The sequence below is a fragment of the Dissoconium aciculare genome (assembly GCF_010015565.1).
Source record: "Dissoconium aciculare CBS 342.82 unplaced genomic scaffold K489scaffold_14, whole genome shotgun sequence".
NCBI lineage: Eukaryota > Fungi > Ascomycota > Dothideomycetes > Mycosphaerellales > Dissoconiaceae > Dissoconium > Dissoconium aciculare.
The window spans coordinates 209,916-233,189 of record NW_022984964.1 but is presented as its reverse complement, the minus strand read 5'-3'; the positions used below and the strand labels follow the sequence as shown (position 1 = coordinate 233,189).

At 39.0% G+C, this 23,274-nt stretch overlaps 3 protein-coding genes across 3 annotated transcripts; 2 read left to right on the top strand and 1 right to left on the bottom strand.

The window, feature by feature from the left end:
* Window positions 1-10,000: 10,000 nt before the first annotated feature.
* Window positions 10,001-13,090, bottom strand: K489DRAFT_384025 (ankyrin). Its single transcript, XM_033605758.1, has one exon. The coding sequence runs from the start codon at window positions 12,736-12,738 to the stop codon at window positions 10,030-10,032; it is 2,709 nt and encodes a 902-aa protein (XP_033456161.1). The 5' UTR covers window positions 12,739-13,090; the 3' UTR covers window positions 10,001-10,029.
* Window positions 13,091-14,112: 1,022 nt separating this feature from the next.
* On the top strand, window positions 14,113-14,766 carry K489DRAFT_344976 (pali-domain-containing protein; the record flags this gene model as incomplete). Its single annotated transcript, XM_033602326.1, has 1 exon — window positions 14,113-14,766. A coding segment is annotated over one exon (654 nt), but the record flags the coding sequence as incomplete, so codon positions are not given.
* Window positions 14,767-17,382: 2,616 nt separating this feature from the next.
* K489DRAFT_404360 (uncharacterized protein) lies at window positions 17,383-22,215 on the top strand. The gene is made up of 5 exons (XM_033607117.1): window positions 17,383-19,685; window positions 19,745-19,836; window positions 19,907-20,056; window positions 20,105-21,497; window positions 21,590-22,215. The coding sequence occupies exons 1-5, from the start codon at window positions 17,775-17,777 to the stop codon at window positions 21,941-21,943; spliced, it is 3,900 nt and encodes a 1,299-aa protein (XP_033456159.1). The 5' UTR covers window positions 17,383-17,774; the 3' UTR covers window positions 21,944-22,215.
* Window positions 22,216-23,274: the final 1,059 nt, after the last annotated feature.

Below are 23,274 nucleotides of genomic sequence, written 5' to 3'. Positions count from 1 at the left end.
TATGTCGCTTAAGCGTCTCTTCTTCTGTTGGCGTGAGATTTCGACAGTTTGGAACCATAGTGGCGCGAGAGCTAGTTCCATTCAGTCTTGTAGAGAGTTTCTGATGTTGAACACCAAAAGCTGCAGCTGCGCTCCGTTGGCTCCGAAATTGACCAGATCTGTAGGCATTAATAGCAAGCTCGATTCTGCCTTCTTGATTATCTAATAACATGTCTTGTTGTTGAGATATTATAAAGGAAAGATGATGTTTACAATACCAAGGAAAAGTGGCGGGTTCGGTGGTGTGGCCGGCTCGCTGATGGATTACGTTATAATTTTCTAGTTAATAAATAATCTTTTAGCTTTTAAGTAAGATTTACTAAAATTAAGTTTCCTTATATCTATTTTAGATATATATAAATATAAACATATCTATTATCGTTAAAGGAAAATAAACGTAAATGTTAAAGTTATATATTAAGTAAATTATTTATTAGAAGCTCTTACTTTTATAGTAAACTTACACTCTATACTACTTTTTTTTATTAAAATAATAAAGTAATAATTAATTTATTTACTATAAATTAATAAAGAAAAGTCTTTATTTTTGAACCTTTTATAATTTGTATAAACTTTATACTATATATAAAGAAAGAGGTATTATCTTACTATCTCTAAGCTTTAAGTTTACTATTATAATCTATAGTATATAAACAGTATAGCTAGTACTAAAAGAGGAGGATAATAAGTACGTTCTATTGACTAAGAATAGATTATAACTACCTCTAGATATATTTACTCTAAGACAAATAAAAAGAGAATAATTTATATTAGTATAGACTAGTAAAAGGAATAGTAAAATACCTATTTAAGTCTAATATAAGATAAATACCTAGAAGAGTACTAAGTATTAGGTAGTATAAGTAAGTACTTCTTAAAAGATTAAATTTTAGAAGATTACTTTAGAAGTCCTAAAGACTTCTAATTATAAGACAAGAAACTTCTTTTCCTAGAGATACCTTATTATTTACCTTATATAAGCTTAGATAGTCTATGGAATTTAAAAGGGAAATAAACTACCTTACTAAGTAAAATAAAGAAATAAAACGAAAGTTACTAGAGTATGTATCTATTAGGTATTTAGCCCTAAAGTATTAAACGCCCTATATAGTCTAATTCCCTCTCTAGGATAAAAAGAAAATAAATAGTTAAATAAATAAGCTAATAAAGGAACGAAGAGAGTTAAGAGCTTATACTTATTTTAAAGGGAAGGTTTATATAGATAAGCTCTCCTCTTACTTACTATAGAGAAAATAAAATCTATATTAAGTCCCGCCCCTAGTTATTAAATCGTATCTATAAAATCCTATAGCAACTTGTTATAATATTACCTAATAGAATTCTAAACCCCTTAGGTTATGTAAAACTTTAGACTAAACTACTATTCTACCTATCCTTATTCCCTAGTAATTTAGAGGTATAATTTATACCTCTACATCCCTAGAGATAGTTTACTTTTAGAATATATCTATATACTAAGATATTAACCTAAAATCTTATTAGTAAATCTAAAAGAATCTAAAGATACGAGAGTATAGTACGATATATATCGACTTGTTTCTTTAAGGGTTGATATTTAAAATTAGTAGAGATTTTGTATTCTTAACTATTATATATAGCCTCTCTAGCCTTAGAGGTACGTCTCTCTTAAGCTCTGTCTTTACTTCTAAAGGAAAGTCTAAAAAGAGACGTAAATATTCGAAGTAGAAAAATTAATAGAATAACATTAGCTCCCTAGAATTAAGTACTTTACTATATTAGATACTTTTTCCTATTCTACCTAAATAAAAAGTTAAGTTAAGAAACAGTCTATTAGTATAGTATTTTTAATTTATTATTATATCTAAAATAGAAGCCAAACTAAAAAGACTTTATACTATTCCTAGATATTTAGGATGTATTCGACTATATTTATAAGCCTACTTTTTAAAATGCTTTAAAGATTTAGCTTTGCTATTATAGTACCTTCTAGATATAAGAAAATAGAGAGTTGTCCCTATTACTATTAGTTATACTCATATATAAGTATATCTTACTTAAACTATAGTTCCTATAGTTAGTAAATGAAACTTCTATTTATATTTTAAAATATTAGATAGTTAGCTTAAAGTTAAGCCCTCTATAGGCTTTAATTTTACTATATTATATCTAAACTATAGTTAAACTTCCTTTACTTTTATTTTTTCTTAGAAGCTTATATAGTCATAAGAACTAATTATAAGAGCTTATATTATATTATTTACAAAGTATAGTTTAAGACTTAAATTTTTCCTAAATTTTATTTATAAGGAATATTCTAAAATTCTTTTAATTTAGTTTAAGTCTCTTAGATATACTAGATAGGCTTTGTTACTTTTAAACTTCTAGCTTACTTTAATTTTAGAAATATACTCTTTTACTAATATACTTTAAGGAAACAATACTAAGAGACCCCTTAAATAAGACTAGAGATACTAAAAGAGACCTTTTACTTCTTTTTTCTAGAATTAATATAATATTTATAAAATATTTAATAATATTAGAGGAATTATATATAGTATTTAACTCTTAATATTTTAGAATTAATTTAGTACTAATATTAGAGCTAGTACTAGTTCTACTAGATATAACTCTAGAATAAAAACTAGAATCCTAAAATTAGATAGGAAGTATATAATTTTGAATATTATAATAGTTCAATAATATAAAGTAATTATATATATATAGCTATATTTAAGAGTATAATAAGTAGCTTTCTTTAAAATATTCCTAGTTTTATAACTAAAATTAAATAACCTATAATATATTCTACTACTAGGAAATAAGATATAATTACTTTATAAGTTACTTATCTAAGATAAAGGAAAAGTTTATAGTTATATACTAATAAAAAATATAAAAACGTACTTTTACTTATTTAATATTAATAATAAAGGAAAGTAGAATCTATTAAAGTATTAATAGGTTTCTCTTAAAACCTTTCTATTATTTATTATTTTAAAAATATAAAATCTAAACTATATATTAAAAATAAGTACTTATAAATATAACTAGTACTCAAATTTAAGATAAGTTAATATAGAAAATAATAATCTTTAAATTTAGGAAGAAGAAATCTTAAAATAGCTTTCTAATAAAATACTAACTTCTATCTATTTATATTTATTAAAGTCTACTTTTTTTTTTAAAAACTAACTTATACCTCGAAAGTAATACTAGGTATTAAGTAATATAGGTATAAAATATTAGATAATATAAGTAAAATAAGGTTAAGGATTATAGGTTCTAATAATAACTTTTAGCTTAAGAGCTCTAAAGCTTATAAATTAATAGTTATAATAATTTTTATCTTCAAGAAACTTATTTAATTACAATTAAAAAACCCTTAATAGCTTATTTATTATAAGAACTATAAGGATATAAAATATAATAAGAGAAATTAGAAAAGAAGAAAAGAAATTAAATATAGTCTATATTAATTAGAAGTCTAGATCTAATAGATTTCTAATTATAAAAGAGATATCTTTTATAATTCTAGATCTTTATAATAAATAAAATTAATTTAAGTAAATATATTTAGTAGATAGATAGGGCGTTTTTACTCCTAAAGGTACCTTTTTATTTATTTTAGAAAAGCTTCAATAGTCTAGTAATACTAAAGTTAGTAAAAGTTAAAAGAAGAAATAGGTTACTAAGTAGAGTAAAGAAATAAAATACTAAATAGAAAGAAAATAAAGCTCTTAAAGTATATATTTACTAAAAGTCTATCTTTTACAGGCTAGACCCTATATTTACTCCTAGACTTAAGCCTATATAAAATAATAATAGTAAAGATTAATAAGTAGTTTAAGAAGTAATAAGTTAGAGTATATAAAATATAATAATTAAAAATTATATAAGAGTTAAAACTATATATAGTAGAAGATTCCTTATTTTAAATAGTTTATAAGGCCTAATATATAATATTTAGCTACTATTCTCTACATAAATAATAAAGAATTATAGTACTCTCTAAACAATTTATTATATAATTTTACATACTTTTACTACTTAATAAAAATTACTCTAGCTCTTTTAAGTAAGCTTTTTAATAAAGACTTCGTACTTAATTTATACTTTTATCTTTATTTTAAAAATAAAAATAATTTACTAGATATATTTAGAGCTATGTTTTCTTAATTAAATATAGTTTAAAGAATCTAAGTAGGTCTAAAGACTATAGTCTATTTTAATTTAACCTTAAAGCTATATATCTAAAGGTAGACCTAATATTCCTAATATACTCTTAACTAGCTTTATTAAGTATCTAGTATATAAGAACTATAGGGATTATAAGCTCTATTTAATAAGTAAGTAAGTAAGTAAGATAGTAACCTTAATTAAGAGAGGGCTCGAGAATTATAAAGTAGCTCTTTATTCCTTATTCTTAAGATTTTTAAGAAGCGTCCTCAAAGTACTAAAAAGCTACTCCTATAAGCTTTATAGATTTAAAAAATATTAAATTAAGAAGGAAAAACTTATAAGTATTATTAAGAAAACTAAAGCCTCTAATATATACTCTTAAATATAATAGAATAGTATAATAGGCTATAACTTTAGAGTATATATAGTAGAGTAGCTAATAATATTTTAATATACTATATCTTACTTTTAGAGTAATTAGTCTTAAGAACTAAGGATTAATAATCTAGTAAAATATACTCTATAGATAATATTACTTTAAATTTAAAACATCTATAGAATATTTAAAAGTTTTGTACTTATATAGATTATTCTTTTACTTTAGACCGAGTCTATAAGGCTTTATAAATAGTAATTAGGAAGCTTCTATTAAAGAGAGACTCTAATTCGTCTTAATTTTTAGTTTTATTTAATCCTAGAAGGTTTCATAGTAATCTAAGTAAGTAATTCTCTATAATTACATTAATATTTATTTGGCTTAGTATTTATATACTAGTCTATTATTATATAATTAAGACGTATTCTATAAAAAAGTTAATTAATTAGATTAAGTATATATCCTTCAATGTAATATATAGAGTATAACTTTACTAGCTATAGTAACTATAATTATTTAAGTAACCTTAGATAGTTATAATCGTAAGTGAGTATAATTAGTAGTAATAAGGTTAAACTTTTATTATTATATTTGGAGGGTACTATAATATCTATATAGTTTATACTCTATATAAAAGTTTTCTTTTATTAACTAAAATATCTTATCCTTTAGTATTAGACTTTTAATAAGTATATCCAAGTAGTAAAGATTTTTATATATTCTTTTATAATGTTTACCTATCTTATTCGTAATAATTATCTAGTCTTTAAATTTATTTTTGATATAAGGATATAGTTTACTATAGCTATAGTAATAAGAATAGCTTATTCTTATTCTTCCAATTCTATATATAGTTCTATAAATTTAAAGGCTTCTTTAAAATACTCTAGAAATAGAGAAATATATAATTAGTTAAAGTAATTCAGAATATTCAATATGTTTACGTTATTTTCTATTCTTAATTATTAAGGCTTAGGAAAATTTCTTTAAAATAATAAAAAGTACTGAATAATATATAAGTCTCCTAAATATTATTTAAAGCCTCTTAAAGTTAATATAAAAGTTCCTTAAGAAATAAAGAAGCTACAATTATTTTTGAAAAGTATTTTATAGATTCTGGTATATTTTCTAATATTAAAACTCGGAGGTATTTTATACTTATACTTAATTCATTACTTATTAAGTACTTTCTACTCGAATTAATATTTAATAAATTGAATCTTTATAACTCTACTCTTAAATACTTTTCTTACTAATTTTTATTTTTTCTAAGTTTCCTTATTATAAATATAAAGCCTTACTTACAAGAGAGCTAGGGACTAATTTAAAGATAATATATTATTTATTAATTAGATACTATATAGATAAGGTAACTACTTAGTTATTTTCGTAATTTTTATTATTTTAATTTTAATTTCTTAATATATATATATAGAACTAAGCTAGTCTTATAGATTATACTATTCTTTACTTTTTAGATTGTTCTTAAATAATTAAACCTTCTTATATTTATAAGTATTAATACTACTTAAGTACTAGTTCAAACTATTTATACTTATTTTATACTTATTTCTTAGTACCTTAAATATAACCTTAAGCCTACTCTAACAATAGACCCATAACTAATACTAACCTCTTAAAAAAGATATATTATATACCTATAGCTTCTAGTCTATTAAAGCTTAACTTCTATTAATATACTTTTTTCTAGTACTTTACTTGTTTTATATTAATTATTTCTCTTTTTATATAACTTAGTAAGTAACTTACTATTTCCTTTTTATAATTTATATTAGTATTTATAGCTTTTAAGACCCTTTTAATATTAATAAGAAAGCTATATATAAGCTAAGAACGTTTAGATTAAAGAATCTAAACTTGAAATCTATATATTACTTATATTATTTTAGTTAGTACTTAATAATTTTAAAAATAAAACTTAGTAATAATTAAAGTCTATTTACTTCCTTTTGTAAATTAAAGTAGTTTTAAATAGAAAAAAATATTAGAACTTTTTTATAGTTCTATTCTTTTTAATCCTTTTTGTAATTATATTTATCTTTTCTATCTAATTATTTTAAGTACTATTTCTATATAGATACTTCTATTATTAATATAGTTTAAAAAGTATTTTATTCCTAAAGTTTAGAAGATAAAGGGTTTAAAGTTAGTTTTCCTCTATAGGCTTTCCTTACTATTATCTTTTATATTAATAGTAGTAAGTACTTTACCTTTCTTTTTACTTTTATAGTATTAACGAAATAATTATATTATTAAATTTTAAAGTTAACGTAATAGTAATATATTTACCTACTTTACTAATTTTATTTTAGTTTTATTTATATCTATTAGTTTCTTTAAGAAAGTGAAAGAAGTTATAATAATATTCTAATTCTTATTAATTCTTAAAAAGCTAGATTTTATACTCCTAAGACTTAATTTTATTTCTTAATATATCTTTATACTATTCTTTTTAATATATATTTAAAAGTAGTATTTTATAATAGAGTAACTCTTAGAGTAACCTTTAAATTTAGTTAAGAAATTAGTTCTTTATAAATATAAAGAAAATAAGTATTTAAGTAGAGAGTAGCCTCTAAAACGCCTTTTATATATATATATATATATATATATATATAAGTTTAATCTTCCCTATATTATACTTCTATAACTTTTCTTTTAAATCTTCCTAAGGATTAGCCTATTTATTAATAGTATAGCTTATTTAGAAAATATGTCTACTCTACTTATCTCAAAGTTAGAGAAAAAGTTAGAGAAAGTATCTTTAAGTATGATATCCTAGTTAAAATACTATATTATAATAACTAAAATAGAAATTTATATAATAGAATTTTTACTAGAACGATATTTTTCAAATTATATCTATATTTATTAAAATCTATATACTAGATACTATTAAGAAAGAAATTTTATTTCTACTCTCTCATTATTTAATTCGTTTAATTACTCTAGTAACTTAATAATAATAATAAATATAATTTATATCTAATCTAGGACTCTATTCTAGCCTATATAGATAGTCCGTCTATAAATTGTAATAAGGAAACCTATTAATTAAGTAAAAACCTCCCCTTCTCTATCTTTCTTACTATTTAATCTATTTAACCTATTAGTTATATATATATTAAGGCACCTACCTTTTTAATACTATTCTCTACTTATTCTACCTCCTTTCTACTTTTTCTTCTATCTATTAGATAAGTTTAAATTAACTAAGCTATCTCTACTTAATATTCTACTAAATAATTCTTTTTAAGTATTTTAAGTTTATTAGTAGAGTATATATATTAGTATTCCTTGCCTATTAAAGCTATTTATTTCTTCTTTAAGTCTAAATAAGATAGCTTAGAATAGTATACTTAATATTCTAAAAGTAGTATCTATAAGGGTGGGTTAGAGATTTAAATCTAGAGACCTTTCTTTAAAATAGGTATCCTACTAGGCTAATATATTCTATTCTAAGTTAGGTTACTATACTACTTTAAGCCCTTATAAGACCTTTATAAAAAAGACTTAGTATCCTCTAGTATTCTCTTATAGGCTTAACTCTCTATTATAGGTTATATACTAATAGAAGCTATTATATATTCTTTATCTTAGTAGACTTCTAATATATTTTAGTCTACCTTTCCTTTTAAAGGTCGTTACTTACTTCTTTTACTAACTTATTATAGTAGTATTTAATACCTTATACTCTCTAGTTTAGTAGTTTAGTCCTTTTAGGTCCCTTCCTAGCTTAAATAGATCTCCTAGCTCTATTTATAGTATTAGTAATTACTACTCTAGTAACTTATTAAGAAATAAAAGGCCTTAAGAGATATTTTTCTATCTAGTTTAAATTATCTTTATTTAAGATACCTATTTATATTTCTCTTACCTTCTTCTATAAAGACAAGGCTAAGAAAAGAGGTAGAAGAGAAAAGAAGCTAGTTCGAATCTATAATCTTTTGAATAGAGTATACTACTTTTAAATAAGATAGAATTTATAGAGCTTATAAAAGCTATAGTTCTAATTTCTATTATTCTTTATTACTTTTTTAAAATATATAGAGTTCTAATCTCTTCTTATGTTAGTATTTAAAGTCTAAATATATATAGAAATAAGTACTTAATATGTATATACCTTTAGTTAAGTAAATCTTACTATAGAATAGTAAACCTACTAGAGTTTAATTAAGCTAAGTTAGTAGAAATATAAAGAAACCTTAGAAATATATTATACGTCTAGGCTTATATTTATAATATATTACTAGATCTAAGTCTAATTCTAACTTCTCGTAATAGAGTTAATAAAGCCTCTCTAGAAGTAAATAAAGTAGCTTTAGGAGTAGATAAGGCTTCTTTTTTAAGTTTATTAAGAGTAAACGGAGACTAGGCTTTTCTTGCTTATAAATAGAGGGGGAAAGATATATATATATCTAAGAATTATTATATATTTTATTTTATTTATATTCTTATTTTAAGTATAATAGCTTAAAGATAGTAGTATTTCTAGGGATAAGATATTAAGCTTTTAAGAAGGTACGTCTTTAGAGTAGAGAAAGAAGTTTTAGTCGTAGAATAGAAATAAAGGAAATAGTATAATACTTAGGTAGAAAGTAATATAAGATATTAAAGGTATAATTTGTAATATACTCTTATTATTAAATATGTTTTATTTTCTAATATATTCTTAAGTTCATTATTTAGAATAGAAATCTATTTTGTTAAAAAGGAGTTATCTCTAGAGGTAAGGAAGTATCTTAAATATATATCTAGGGCTAGAGCGCGAGTATAAGTAGACAAATAGTAAGACCTACTATAATAGCTAGAATAGGCTAAGATTTGAGGCTATATAGCGTTATATAAGGAATAAATAGGAATCAGTTATTATTTATCAAATTAAAGATAAGTATTTATAGAAGTATAGAAGCATATATTAGCTCTAAAGATAAAAGCCTTCTAGTAAAGCCTTATATTTATATAAAGATACTAAATATCTATATTTTTTATTAATTAAAATAAGTATAAATAAGATAAATTTTATTTAACTTTACTAATTAGAATAAAGACTCTAAAGCAATATATAAATTTCTATATATTAGGAACCTTATATAAGTAATAGAATTTGACTATCTATATAAATATATAGCCTAAAGTCTTATATATATTAGATCTTATTATATATCTTTTTATATATATCTATAGGGATATATTTTTTATACTTAAAATAATATATAAAGTTAAATATATATTCCTAATATTATATAAATAGCTATAATATCCATATAGAAATATTATTATTATTATTATTATTATTATTATTATTATTATTATTATTATTATTATTATTATTATTATTATTATTATTATTATTATTATTATTATTATTATTATTTAAAGAATAGGTCAGAAAGCTATAGATCTGAATTGTATATTTGAGTATTTAATATTTAGTCGGATTCTTCAATCCGCGCGCCGTATCGTAGTAGACACAGAACAGCGTCCTGTGATCCCCACATTCGAGCAGTGTTCAATGGGCTACTATAAGATGGATGATCATTAGGATCTGCCCCTCGCTTGAGAAGCAACTCCATCATGTCAAGATCCCGAGTGAAGACAGCGACGTTCAGCGCCGTGCCGAAGTTGCCTGCTGGGTCATTCACGTTGGCTTTCGCATTCAATAACATTGTTGCAAGCTGAGTGTCTCCTGTTAAGACAGCAGCTTGTAAAGGAGTTCCAAAGGACAATGTGTTCTTGGATGTAGCGGGTGTCGGCATGTTGTCGCTTGTTAGCGATGGCCCCCGCCCAGTCGCATAGAGGCCAGACAAGGCGTGACTCCTTGCAGCATTCCTGACAGTCGCTGAGATGCCGCGGCGAACCTCGTCATAGCACGCTCTCCTTTTCTCGTTATCGGCAATGGGCAGCTTCGACAGCAAATACTCCATGATTGCCAAATGAACGGTCTTGCATGCTGCTGCGAGCGGACTGGCCCATCGGCCGCCTTGGCATTCCGCATCCGCTCCATGACTGATTAGCAGTTCAGCCACGGCCACGACTCCGCTCGTACATGCTTCTTCCAAGGCATTGCCAAATTGAGGGTCTTGTCTGCTCACGGCTTTGATATGGAGGATCAGTGCCTCTGTTGACTGAGCCAGTCCTGCTCGGCAGAACAATTCTAGCAATGAAGTTCGCTGCTCCTCATTGAGCAAGGCCAACTTATCACTTAGCTGTAGTGCTGCCAGAAGTTGGCAACATAGACCATCCTTGGCAAAGTCGCTCAAGCACACAAAGATCCGCAGAATGGTCTCTGACTCGTGAATGCTTTCAACAAGCATCTTTGAGTATTCCGACGAAGCTTCCTCAAAGACCGGTCCAAGATAAATGTCATCTAAGATTTCCAGTCGCCAATGATGAACTGCGCCCCGGTCTAGGAGTTGACGAAGCACGAATCGGCCGGTACGACCCGAAGTAAGAGCAGCCGCCAGAGCCGCTTGGTCAAGTGCAGCTTCGGCATCCAGAGCGAAGCCTGCATCGAGGAGAAGGTCCAGTTCCATCGCACGTTGATTTCGGATGACGTGGCGCAACATATTTGAACCAGTGAACCGAAATGTGTCTTGATGCTGAATTAATGTCTTCAATATTGCAAAGCGAGAATCACCACCTATTTCCCGATCAGTGAATATGTTATCCACAACATCGTCAGCATCGGCAGTGGACTGGGTCTGACTCAATCTCAACAATTTGTCGATCACATCTCTTCTGCCATTGGCGGTGGCGGCCTTCAGCGCAAGACAGTAGAAACGAGCGCTTCCGGTCATTGGGGTAGCGTATTTTATGATGAAGTCCATGGCCAAGACGTCACCTGCCCTTGCAGCCAGGATGAATCTGGTCTCCATCTTTGGGGGCCGCGTCCCCTTAGCAGGCTTGAGAGGAAACATGCCATGGGATGTGATCGTACTGTCGCGTTGGGGGTTCCATTCCGCGCAGGATGAAACTACATTTTTAACCTGTTCAAACAGCTCCGGCAACGTTATTCGGTAGTCGGGCTGCAATTTTTCTGCTTCGTTCTCGTCGATCAGATTGAGTAATGCGTATATCCTGTCGTGAAAATCCGAGCATTCGTGTTCTGCGCACTCTCGGAGGCGAACAAGTAAAGGCAGACGATGGTTCATCCCGCTCTGTTGGGCTCGCCAGGCTTGATATGGAACTCGCAAGTATTTCAGAGCAGACCGCATGGCAACGCATGTTTCCTCATTGATTGGGTAGTCCGGATCGTTTCCAATCGACTTGCGATTTTTTGCAAAATCCTTGTCCTTCAATGGAATGCCATATCCCCTGTTTTTGCCCGCCGGCTCGAAGAACTTCATTGCAGCCGCCCATCTCTCAATCAAATTTCCCAGCTCGACATCGTTGGCGCCGATCATCACTTCAGGGCAGCTTTTGGCGTATGCACATTCCTGTAGAATCCATAACCTTGTCCACCAAGGATAGTCCACTTGGACCAGGAACCAAAATAGTGCCGAGTCCGGTATGTTCTGGTAGTCAAGGTCATGGAAACCAAGCCAGACTTTAACGTGTCGAGCCTCTCCATAAATCTGCGCCATAATATTTACTTGAGCAGCGCGCTCGACAAAGTTTTGCTGATCGATACAGATAGCATCAACCCATACATTCGTCTTGGCGTCTGAACGACGCATACGGCGCAGAGCTGCCCATAGATGGAACGAGATGAAGAATTGCGCTTGACCATTGCCTAGGAGAATATGTGATGTACAGGGAGCGGCACCTCCCCAAGAATAGGACAAAGCATCGTATGGAGGGGCATCAAACAAAGGCCGCCTTATGAGATCACAGCAGATGGGATCAGTCCAGTGCCCAGGATGGATTTGTAGCAGCCTGATCCATGGCCCGTCTTGGACACCAACCACGCCTTCCAATATCCCGGAGTCTCGATAAACAATCCAGTTGTCCTGTGTGTCATTTCCTTGAGGTGATCTGGTGATGCGGCTTTGCTCGACGGGTAGAGGTGTCTGCCAGAATGGAACAATGTCTGCTTTTCTGTCGTTCGGATCATCGACCAAGAAGCTGTCGTCTACGTCGTCGCGATCTTCATCGCTATCGAAAACGACATCTTCCCCGATGGTGTCCGACTCATCCATTGTCGTCCATGATGACTTGAGGTCGTCGAGAGTTCGACTGAGATCTTTGCCGCACGATAGAGATGATCTTTTCTGAATCAGGTGATATTGGGTTCGTGAGGCGCGGCTTTCATGTTACTAAAATTCGCCTGGAATGCGGGGCTGTTGCTGGTGAACATGTTGAGGCTCACGGACTCCCTTCACACAACGGGATGATCAGCCAGGTGCACCCTCTCCTCTTTGAAGGTCAAACTGATTGTATGATGACTACACAACGATGACAAGTATTACCATTGCTCCCCGGGCCTCCTTGCTCTCTCGAAGCAGGTGTTGCCGTACGCGTCGTGAACCAGCCAAATGATGTGCGTTCACATGCTAAATTGGCAAGATTGCAGGGGAGGTTTCGGTCACACTATATGCTGTACACAACGATGACACGATCAACGCGTAACAGCATGGGCGAGACTACAGCACACATATCCAGTCGATCGGCTGGACCTGACCTCGGGAGTGAAGATCCGGTCATCAAGACGGAGTAATACAGTATTCTCGGAAAATGTCGTGGCGGGACTTCCATAGATTAAATCCTCGCTAGTGCGCGTGCGGCGGTGGTGCGGCGCGTGAGATTTGACGTACGACGACGAACGACGAGTGGACAGTAACAATACCCGATGTGGAGCCAGCGCCGCGAATTGCTCATCCTGTACATTACTTGAATCCTTCGCATTCGATACTTGCTGACGACAACTCAACTCGCACATCCTCCTCATAATAAGATCGCACCCTCGTCCTCCACTGTGCGCGCCTGTCCGCGACTGTCATTCCCACCGTTGCGCAACCAAATTTCCCGAAGATCGGCACATAGCGACGACCCGCCGAGTCTGGGACGAACAACACTCACATTTGCCGCCCGCGCCGACATCGCGAGATCCCTTACTTTCTCAAAGCGCCGCAAACACGTTACGACATCTGATATCCATCGCCCTGACCGCTATCGAATAGCTCGCGACCAGCCGTCACATCCCGGCTCATTCTCGAAGTAGCGTTCGCTTTGCGCCTGCTTATCGCAGAGTTCCCACGGACCTGCGATCACCTTCCGAGCAATCGTCAAAACTCACAGCATTCTGCGACGCATGTAGCTCAGAAAGAATATTGCGGTCGACAGTGCCGCTCATTACACATTCACCAAGGAAGCGAAGCTGTGCGTGCCGTCGCATAGTTTGTTCAAGAGGAGAAGAAGGTTCACAGACGTCTCCAGCCTACGAGGGTGTCAGCACCGATTGTCAGGACATATGCAGACAGAAACACGAAAAAGCCTCAGTTTCGTTTGCCCTGAATCAGTCCCATTCCATCTGACTCCGCATAAGTCCTAGGCCTTCCACCACAACTGCCAGAATGTTGCGACCGGCAACGCCTCTCTCAATCATCTTCCTGATTGCATTTGTTCTGGCCTTGTTGACTACACTTTCAACGCCGATCATCAAGCAGATACCGCTGGGCAGCTATGAAGGCTACAATTTTGGAGTCTTTGGTTGGTGCAACCAAACTACCTGTTCAAAGTTCGGGATTGGCTACCACACGGATATCTTGTTCCAGCAAAATGGCGAACAAGACCCTTTCACATTGCCAGAAACAACACGATATGGGATATCTGGCATTCTAATCGTCCACCCGATTGCTGCACTTCTGATCCTCATCTGCTTCGGCTTGGCTGTGGCCGCCCATTTCCATGGCCCTTCGCATTCTCCACGTTATCTATTGGGACTCTTAATCCTGACTATTCCTACACTAATCGTGACTCTGCTAGCTTTCTTGGTGGACATCTTACTGTTCGTCCCTCATTTAAACTGGGGAGGCTGGATTGAGCTGGCGGCAACTATTCTGATCATCGGCTCGACCATCGTAACTTGCGCCATGCGACGCACAGTCGTCAGCAGGAAAGCGCGGAAAAAGCGAATCGAAGAAAATGCAGACATGAACGGATCGGCCTACTATGAAAGCCTTGCTGCCGATCAGCGCTCGCGTGTGGCCACTGCACCGTCGGTTGCGGACGATCGATCCTATCTGGCCCGCGCAGAGAGTCCGCCGCCGATCCCTGGTCCGTCCTCTACAGACATCAACGATCAAAAGGGCGATGCACAGTACGCGACATTTGAGATGAAGCGTCACGATACTGCTCGAAGTCAGGATGGTGCCGCAGGTCGCTCAAGTTTAGATGACCGCACGCCCTTGAACCCGAATGGTGCTCCGGATTTGCGGGTCACAAGTCCACAAGGTTCCTATCAGCCAGTGCGCGATCAATACGGCCAGCCTGTCTACTCGGGCCCGATGAGCCCGGGATCTGCTACGCTCCGGCATCAAAATTCACAGGGATCGTTAGGCTCAGGCAATGGGTATGGGCCGCCGCGCGGACGTGGCGGCTACGGACCGCCTCCCTCTCAGAGAGGTAGCTACGGTCCGCCCGGAAGGGGATCATATGGCCCTCGTGGTGGTCCTGGCTATGGACCCCGTGGTGGTCCAGGTTACGGCGCGCGAGGTGGATATCGAGGTGGACCAGCGCCTCCGGGATGGAATGGGCGCGGCGGTAGAGGCGGGATTCCACTAGCGGGGACGATGATGGGCCGTGGAGGTGGCCAGGAGGGTATGCAGGGGCGAGGCCAAGAAGGTGCCCCGCCTCCCGGTTACGTTGATCAACATTACTACAACAATAACAACGGCATGAGTGACAACTCAGCAACGATACCTCGAGGACAAGATTTGTACTATGCCAGTAGCACTGATGCTGGTGTGGGAGCAATTGGACAAGCAATCGAGATGGATGAGCGCCATGGCTTGCCATCCCCAGAGGATGAGAACTTCGCGCGGCAGCCACAAGCACCATACACGCAGCACGAGCGGAATCAAGGGCATCCACTCCCAAGTGCATTGCCGAATCATTTGCAAGTTGGGGGCGACAATGGTGAGGCGCGCAGTCCCACGAGCGTCTATTCAGGCAACGGAGCCCATCACGAGTAAGTCACCATCTTTCAAACACTCGCCTCACAGGCAAATGATTGAATCAAATGATGCGCCCTGCTTAACCTTCTTCAATTGCAGAAACAACGCGGACTCAGCACAACAGTTGGGCGAACGACCAACTCACAATCATTCAGAATCTCAGAATTATTATGAAGATGTCGACCCTCGGTTCGTGGAAGAGCCGCGCACGGTCAGCAACTTACCTTCAGCACTGATGCCTGGAGCAATAAGCTCGACAGCTCGCGCGCCTCCATCGACATCTCGATCACCATCGGCACAGCCGCTGTATCAACAACCTTCGCATCAGTATGCCTCTCGTATGAAACCCTTCTCTTTTTTCGTATCTGTCCATTGTCTGAGCAAAATCTTCACTTGCACGCACTTTCTTACCAGTCAAAACGTTTCTTTATCTCGCTTCGCTCCGACCGTCTTCTTTAGGACGTGAGCCGCTAACATACCGGCATTTCATAGACCCTTCTCCACTGCCCCACCCGCGCCCGATGCAACAGCAGAACGAACCGCCGACGCAGCCTCGCCATTACTACAATCCCACGAGCGATCCCTCAGTCTCAGTTCCGCGCTGATTCCTCGCGATCCGTTCGAAGGTGAAAGTCTCACTGACGACCGACCGAAAAGCCGAGCTCCTTCAATAGCTTCCTTCAGCGACACCGCTTCCCACTTTACGAGCATCTCACAACGCGGCGTCAACCCTCGATGGCGCCCAGCCAGCGTGCATAGCCGTGAGCACTCGGGTCCACCTCCCGCCCGTGGACATCCACCGTCAGCCTCCCGCCTTGCGCAGCGGTCGTCGGTGGTGCCGAAATCATCGCTGGGCCGTAACAGAGACGACATTTTGTTGCAGGGGAATCCAGACTTTGCACTCCCGAGGAGTTTGACTGTCGCCGCAGGACTTACTACGCCATCGACTCGAGGCCGGGGTGGGTGGCAGCATCCCTAGGCAGGTCTGAAATGGGCGTTTGAGAAAGCGAAGATGCCGTACTCGCCTAAATCAGGTTGTGTTAATTGCAAACCTGGTCTAGCCGCAGGGCAATTCGCTCTGTCCAAGCATAGATGTCGGTTGCTTGCTCTGATGGATATTGAAAATACACAAGACAAAATTAGGCAAGTGAAGGAAAATCGACTGATATGTCGTGCCGTTGCGATGGAGCAGTGCTCGAGGCAGGCACATGCGAATCGACCTGTAGCATTATTGACGAGCTTCTGTCCGAGCTAGACTTGTACTCCTGTAAAAGTTCAATTTATGAAATCCCGGTATACCTGGGTAGTCTTGTGCGTGTCTGAGATTCAATCCTGGCGTTCTTTCGAACCGACTTCCTGACACTGTTTCACCATTAGCTGGACCGGATGTATGCTTGATCATCCGTGACCTACAGTATCGTCGATTGCGCTGCTAATGTGATCGAGTCCTCTGGTTCTCACTGCATGAGATCTTCACTAATGTGGAGACGATGAAGGGAACCACCATTCGTGCGGGTTGGGGAGAAGAGTTCATGCAATGTTCATGTACGCCGTGTGGCCGGGGCATTGCGGCTTCAAAGACATTAGGGTTCGTCGGTGCACTAAGCTCCAGCTCAACCCCAATGTGCCGTCGCGCCATTAACGACCATGGGAGCGGCTCGCAGGCATCGACGACCCGCCATTGTGATGCACTTTTTTGCCCTGCAGCTGGTGGCGAGACAGATATGCGCGAATCTTTGCGACGTGGATCTCTAGCAGAGTAATTACAGGAAAGTCCTTGCCTATATCTCCAGGGCGACTACAGTGCGCGACCGGACTACACCTACACAGGGACCACTCATCAGCAACAGTTTGAGCTTCGCATCGGGTCGTTCACATACAGCATGCTCGACTGGAAACTGCCCGCTTTCAGGACGGATTTTGACACTGCGCCATCTCGATAGTACTCGATCTGTGCTCGTCATCGAGGATTTGGCCCCAATCGGCCCTCACGTCGCGAGCATCTTGACAAGGTCCACTCCCGAGGTCTCCCGTTCTCCACGAAATCATCGGTGTTTAGGATGGCGACTGCCTTGAGAATGTCCAGCCAGGAGGCCTCAACGCATCCAAGAGTCTCGCTAACGGCATCAGCGACGAGCGGGATCGGCGAGGTGGGTATCCATCGGCAGCGAAGTAATGCTTCGCGGCGCTTCCGACATCGCGGAGAAGCTACACGGGATCGGGATGTTTTCCGACATCTCTTTACCTGGGCCGGTATCTTCGGCGCAGACTTTATAAACACTCGCGTTTTCCAACCTCTTCAGCTGCAAACTTCGACGCCACAACCACAAGCTTGTCCGGATACATCGCTTGTCGCCGTAGCACAGTTAGCTGCCCTCCGTCTGAAGGCTCGGAATTGCCTAGTCACACTGTGTTGTAGGAAGAATGAATATGTCTTGGCCGATGTAACTCAGACGACCTCACTACAAACTGATAGATATGATGATCCTTCAGCAGAAGCACCGTGGATCGGCACGTCCTTCTTCGACAAAGCTCATGGTCTCACAAGCTACGCTCTCGAGGAGTGGCAAAGGGCGCGACGGCCACGTGAGTGTCCGGACGAGCCTGACCACTACTATACGCCTCAGCTTTCGGAGCACTGTTACGTTATTAGTGACGTTCGCAAGAATGCGCGATGCAAGCAGACCGAGATGATCCGGAAAACTCCGTGGATTCGATTCTATTGTTCTGTGCCGCTTAGAGGAGGCCAAGGATCAGTGATAGGCGCATTGACGATCCTGGACGATCAGCCACGTTACGGCATTAGCCATCGTGACCTTACATTGATGGAGGCTCTCTCAGATACCATTGTGGAACAATTGCACGCAACCGTCGTTCGCGCACAGCAGCAGCGGAGTGAACGTTTGATGCAGAGCATGTCACTATTCAATGATGGCGAGCGAAGTATGCGAGACTGGTGGATGTCTCAGGATGACGCAAGAGTACACAACAAAGGACGTATGCATCTCGTCAACAACGCTCGACATACCGTGCAGGGCTCAAATAGAGCTGTCAGGGCTGATGCGGAATTTGGTCGACAAGGAACCCCTGTGCAGCAACAAGATACGGCGAGCCACGCCTCAGACAACGTCCTCTCAGTAAGAGCTCCAGATCGGGTGGCAGCTGTTGCAGAATCAACTTCTCAGCCCCAATCGCGCGCCAATGTCACGGATGTCAAGGAAGCTAGAGCTGGTGAACGACGTACGAATCAACAAAAGCGTAGTGCTGAAGATGGAAACGATCTTGCCACAAGCACATTGGCGGCATACAGCCGTGCCGCCAACCTCATGCGAGAAGCAATGGGGATTGAGGGCATTGTTTTCATTAATTTGGATCACTCCGCAGGTAACATGAACCAGTTTCCCACTTCCAGCGAAAGTGGGGACAGTTCAGCAAGCGGCGAGGAGAACCAGAGTTGTGATGTCTACAGCTCATCAGTGAGACACTCGTCGTCGGACGGCCGCATTGGAATAGTGAACACAATCAAACTTCGCGCCAAGCAGCTTCGACGCATGATTCGCTGTCATCCCCATGGAGTCGTGTTGCAAATAGAGGCCGATGGAACGATTCTGAATACGTCCAGTGATGACTCTGACCAGTCTGGTTCGAACAATGAACGAGAACGCCTAAATCGTCAGGTCAAGCAGGACATGCAAACACTCGGAGCCCTGGTACCCAACATCTCTTCAGCTGCCTTGTATCCTCTCCGCGACGACAGCAATGGACAATGGCGCTCGTGTATATTCGCGTGGAGTACGAATCTGAACCGCATTCTTGACAAAAACCAAGACCTAGCTTACATGCAGTCCTTTGGTCACTCACTCTTGTCAGAGCTCGCGCGGCTGGAGGCTCTAGCCGCGGATTATGCAAAAGCGACGTTCATCTCGTCCATTAGTCACGAGTTACGCTCGCCTCTACACGGCATACTTGCGGTATGTACTTTCTTCTGTAAGCATGATCGGGAACATTCTGATTTTAGGTGCTTACTCAGGGCGCCGAATTCTTGCACGGGACGCATCTCGACTCGTTCCAGTTGGAAATGACTCAAACGATTGACACTGCAGGCAAGACTCTTCTCGATACGTAGGTCACATGAGCTTCTCTCCCCCTCTCCCTCTCTCTTCAGCGATAATTTACTAATCCAAATTTGCAGAGTGGACCATATCCTTGAATTCTCGAAGATCAGTTCAAATTCGCGCGCATCACGAATGGAGCGCCAGCGTCGAAATCCCGTCTCCACCTCATATCTTAATTCCAAGAACGAGCAGGTAGTCCCAGTCGACTTAGCACAGCTCACCGAAAAGTAAGCATTCTCAATTTCAACAGCCTAAACAGTTGCTGATCGTAACAGCGTCGTCGAGACTTGTGTCTTTGCGTATAGATCACAAACGTCCACAGCTCCGCAAAGCGATATTGTAATGACTGGAGGCTCCAGCCCACTCACTCCACGATCCCCTGTGTCAGGCCCGCTCCTCGCATCATCTGGCGACGTCGCCATCACCTTAAACATCAGTCATCGAACAAGCTGGCAGGTCAGAGTCGACTCAGGCGCCTGGACGAGAGTTCTCACCAATCTGGTGGGAAATGCACTGAAGTATACACATCGCGGGCACGTTCTGGTTCATCTAGATGCTGTCGAGCCGGTGTGGCGTAATGAGGATTCGCTATCACCGAAAGGCCCAGCCTTGGTTCATCTAACAATCGAGGACACCGGAGTCGGGATGTCAGACGTGTTCCGCAAGAGCGGCGCGTTCATGCCGTTCAAGCAAGAGAATCCTCATTCGTCGGGAGTCGGACTTGGACTGAGCATAGTCAAACAGATTGCACACGACATGAATGCTACTTTAAGCTTGGATTCTAAGCTCGGCAAGGGAACCAAAATTACCCTTTCGATTCCAATTAAATTCTCCCCGGAAAATACGACAGTGAATTCAATTGGAGCATCGCCAGGTAATGGCGAAGATGCCAACATTCCAAACAAAGCGAACATCTTTCACATGCTTGCACCGCCGTCCACTTCAGGCGTTGGCAATCCAGGGTCAGATGATAGTCTTACCAAAGCAGCACTCGAACGTAGTCTGCTGGACAACGCTGAAGCGTGGCTTGGCTGTAGCGTGTCTCCAGTGACACAGCTCGAGCCGACGCATGCTTTGACACCGGCCTCTGTCTGCGCCATCACTGAAAGCGCGTTCAAAGCATGGAAGCAGCAGCAGCCTCAGCGCCTGTCGAGATTTGTCGAAATAGTCCGAGGGAGTAAGGCTCATCTTCTGATCGTCGCTGAAACCATTCGATCTGTGGTCCCAGATCCAGCCTCTGCCAATCCGACATTGAATCAAGTATTTATTCATCAGCCCATCGGACCTGCAAAACTCCTACGGGCGATTGCGATCGACAAAAGTAGTACGGCGTCAGATTCTATGGCGTATGACTCGCAAAGTGATTCGTCCACTGCAAGCTCACCTGTGCGAGATTTGGCTTTGCCGGAATACTCTGTCAAGTCAAATTGTACGGAAATTCGACGCCCAGGAATGGGATTTCGATCCGACTCCAAGGTACACAAGGGTCAAAGTAGGACCTCATCCCTCATGTCGGTCTCGAGCTTGGGCCATACCTCAGATCGTGGACGACTTTCACCTCCGCCTTTTACCCTCGCGAGCATACCTTCAAATTATCTTGGCAACGATGTAATGCAGGACAGCCGGGACACGGTTCTGCTGGTCGAGGACAATGAGATCAACATGAAGGTAAGCAAGGTCAATTTGAGGGAACGTTTACGTTGGCGCGCATTCCGTGAGCTGTTTTTATCGATAATGACGCTTACCCATGTTCACTCTAGCTCCTGGTGGCCTTTATGAGGAAACTCAAGACTCCATTCCACTGCGCGGCCAACGGTCGGGAAGCCGTCGATATATTCCGTCGGACTCCACGAACAGTATTTCTTGTTCTGATGGATATGAATATGCCTGTCATGGATGGATTTACCGCGACTGCGAAGATTCGCGAAACCGAGGAGAAACTAGGCCTTTCACGGGCGTACATCATGGCACTAACAGGTGGCACAGATGATACAAGTAAGGCTCGAGCCTTTGCGTGCGGCGTCAATGACTTTTACTCGAAGCCGGTGCGGATGTTGGAGCTGAAGATGGTCCTGGAAAAAGTCCGGCAGGGTACGACGAAGTTGGATGAATGATGTGTCGATGGGTATGAAAACGAGATATTTTGACTAGCGAGATACCCTGGTCGCCGACATTGTATTATTTGTACACAAAGTCCGATGCTATGGACCAAATTATGCAAACATATCGGACACTTTGCGGACGCAAACCTGAGAATTGCGTATTGAGGATCGGCAACAATCTGATCTATGATGACCCTTTTTCAACGAGCATTCTCCTGGTTGTTCGAGGTTGTCGAAGGTGAGTTTCATCGGTCTGATCAGTCCGGTGCAGGTCGTTCCAGCACAACAGCCTTTGGCCGCATACGTTCTTTTCACTTTCGTATGCTTCGCCTTTCTGCGTTATAGTGGTGCGAAAACACCTTTAATCGCGGCCAAAGATTCGCGCGCACCCGGTTCAGACGAGAACAACCTTCTGCGTCGCATATTCGCTTGTACATTGGAAGAACGCTGCGTGTTCTGTCCCTCGGGGATCCAGAACGCCCACGGCAAACGAAGGTTGGCGAGGACGCCACTCTCGCTTAAAATCCGCCGCTACGGGGATTAGTGTCCAACGGTTCGCGGACAATCTCGTCCGCAAGCACGACGACATACAGCACTTAGGTGAGCAAAAACAAGAAATGCAGCTGGATATCGTCATGCTGCATGGCAGCCCGCGCCATGACCCTCAACCGTTTGCAGATCACCGCGAATGGACGAAATACACGTGCTTCATAGATCTATCTTCGTAGCAAAAAGCCCGCCCGAGAGCATGTCATTCGCCGGGACAAGGCGCTTTCGGCGCATTAGTTGACTCTACAGGCGTGAATCTCGAGCGTTCTCATCAATTTCGCCCATCCTTATCATGAGCAGATCAGCGCTCAAGACATACGTTAGACCCGAGCGTTGTCTGATGTTCGGGTTCTTGGCGAAAATGTCTCTGTAGATCCGCAAAGCCTCATCGAACGCCCGATGAACGGCATCCCGCTTCACAGCAATGCGCAGTCAGTGTTATGCTCGCAATGGGTATATCAAACTCACTCTGACTCATCATGAGCGGCATTGACTCTGCTCAGCTGCTGAGTTGTGAGCGAGGTGCTCCACTTCCGTCGGGCCTCGTCTCGGACGTCCTGCATGCCCAGACATGACAACCGCTAGATAGAGGGAGTGCTAAGGGCTCATATCTCTTCGAGCCATTCCTAACCTTTCGACATCGCTTCATTCAAGGTTCACTTATATCCTACCTCCAGAGTCATCATTCTCAGCAGTGTTCTCGTTATCATTTCGATCCGGCCTAAGAACATTGACTCTTCATCGTTGCGTCTCGGCAGATCGGATTGGAAATAGGGCTTACCTCTCCCTAAGCT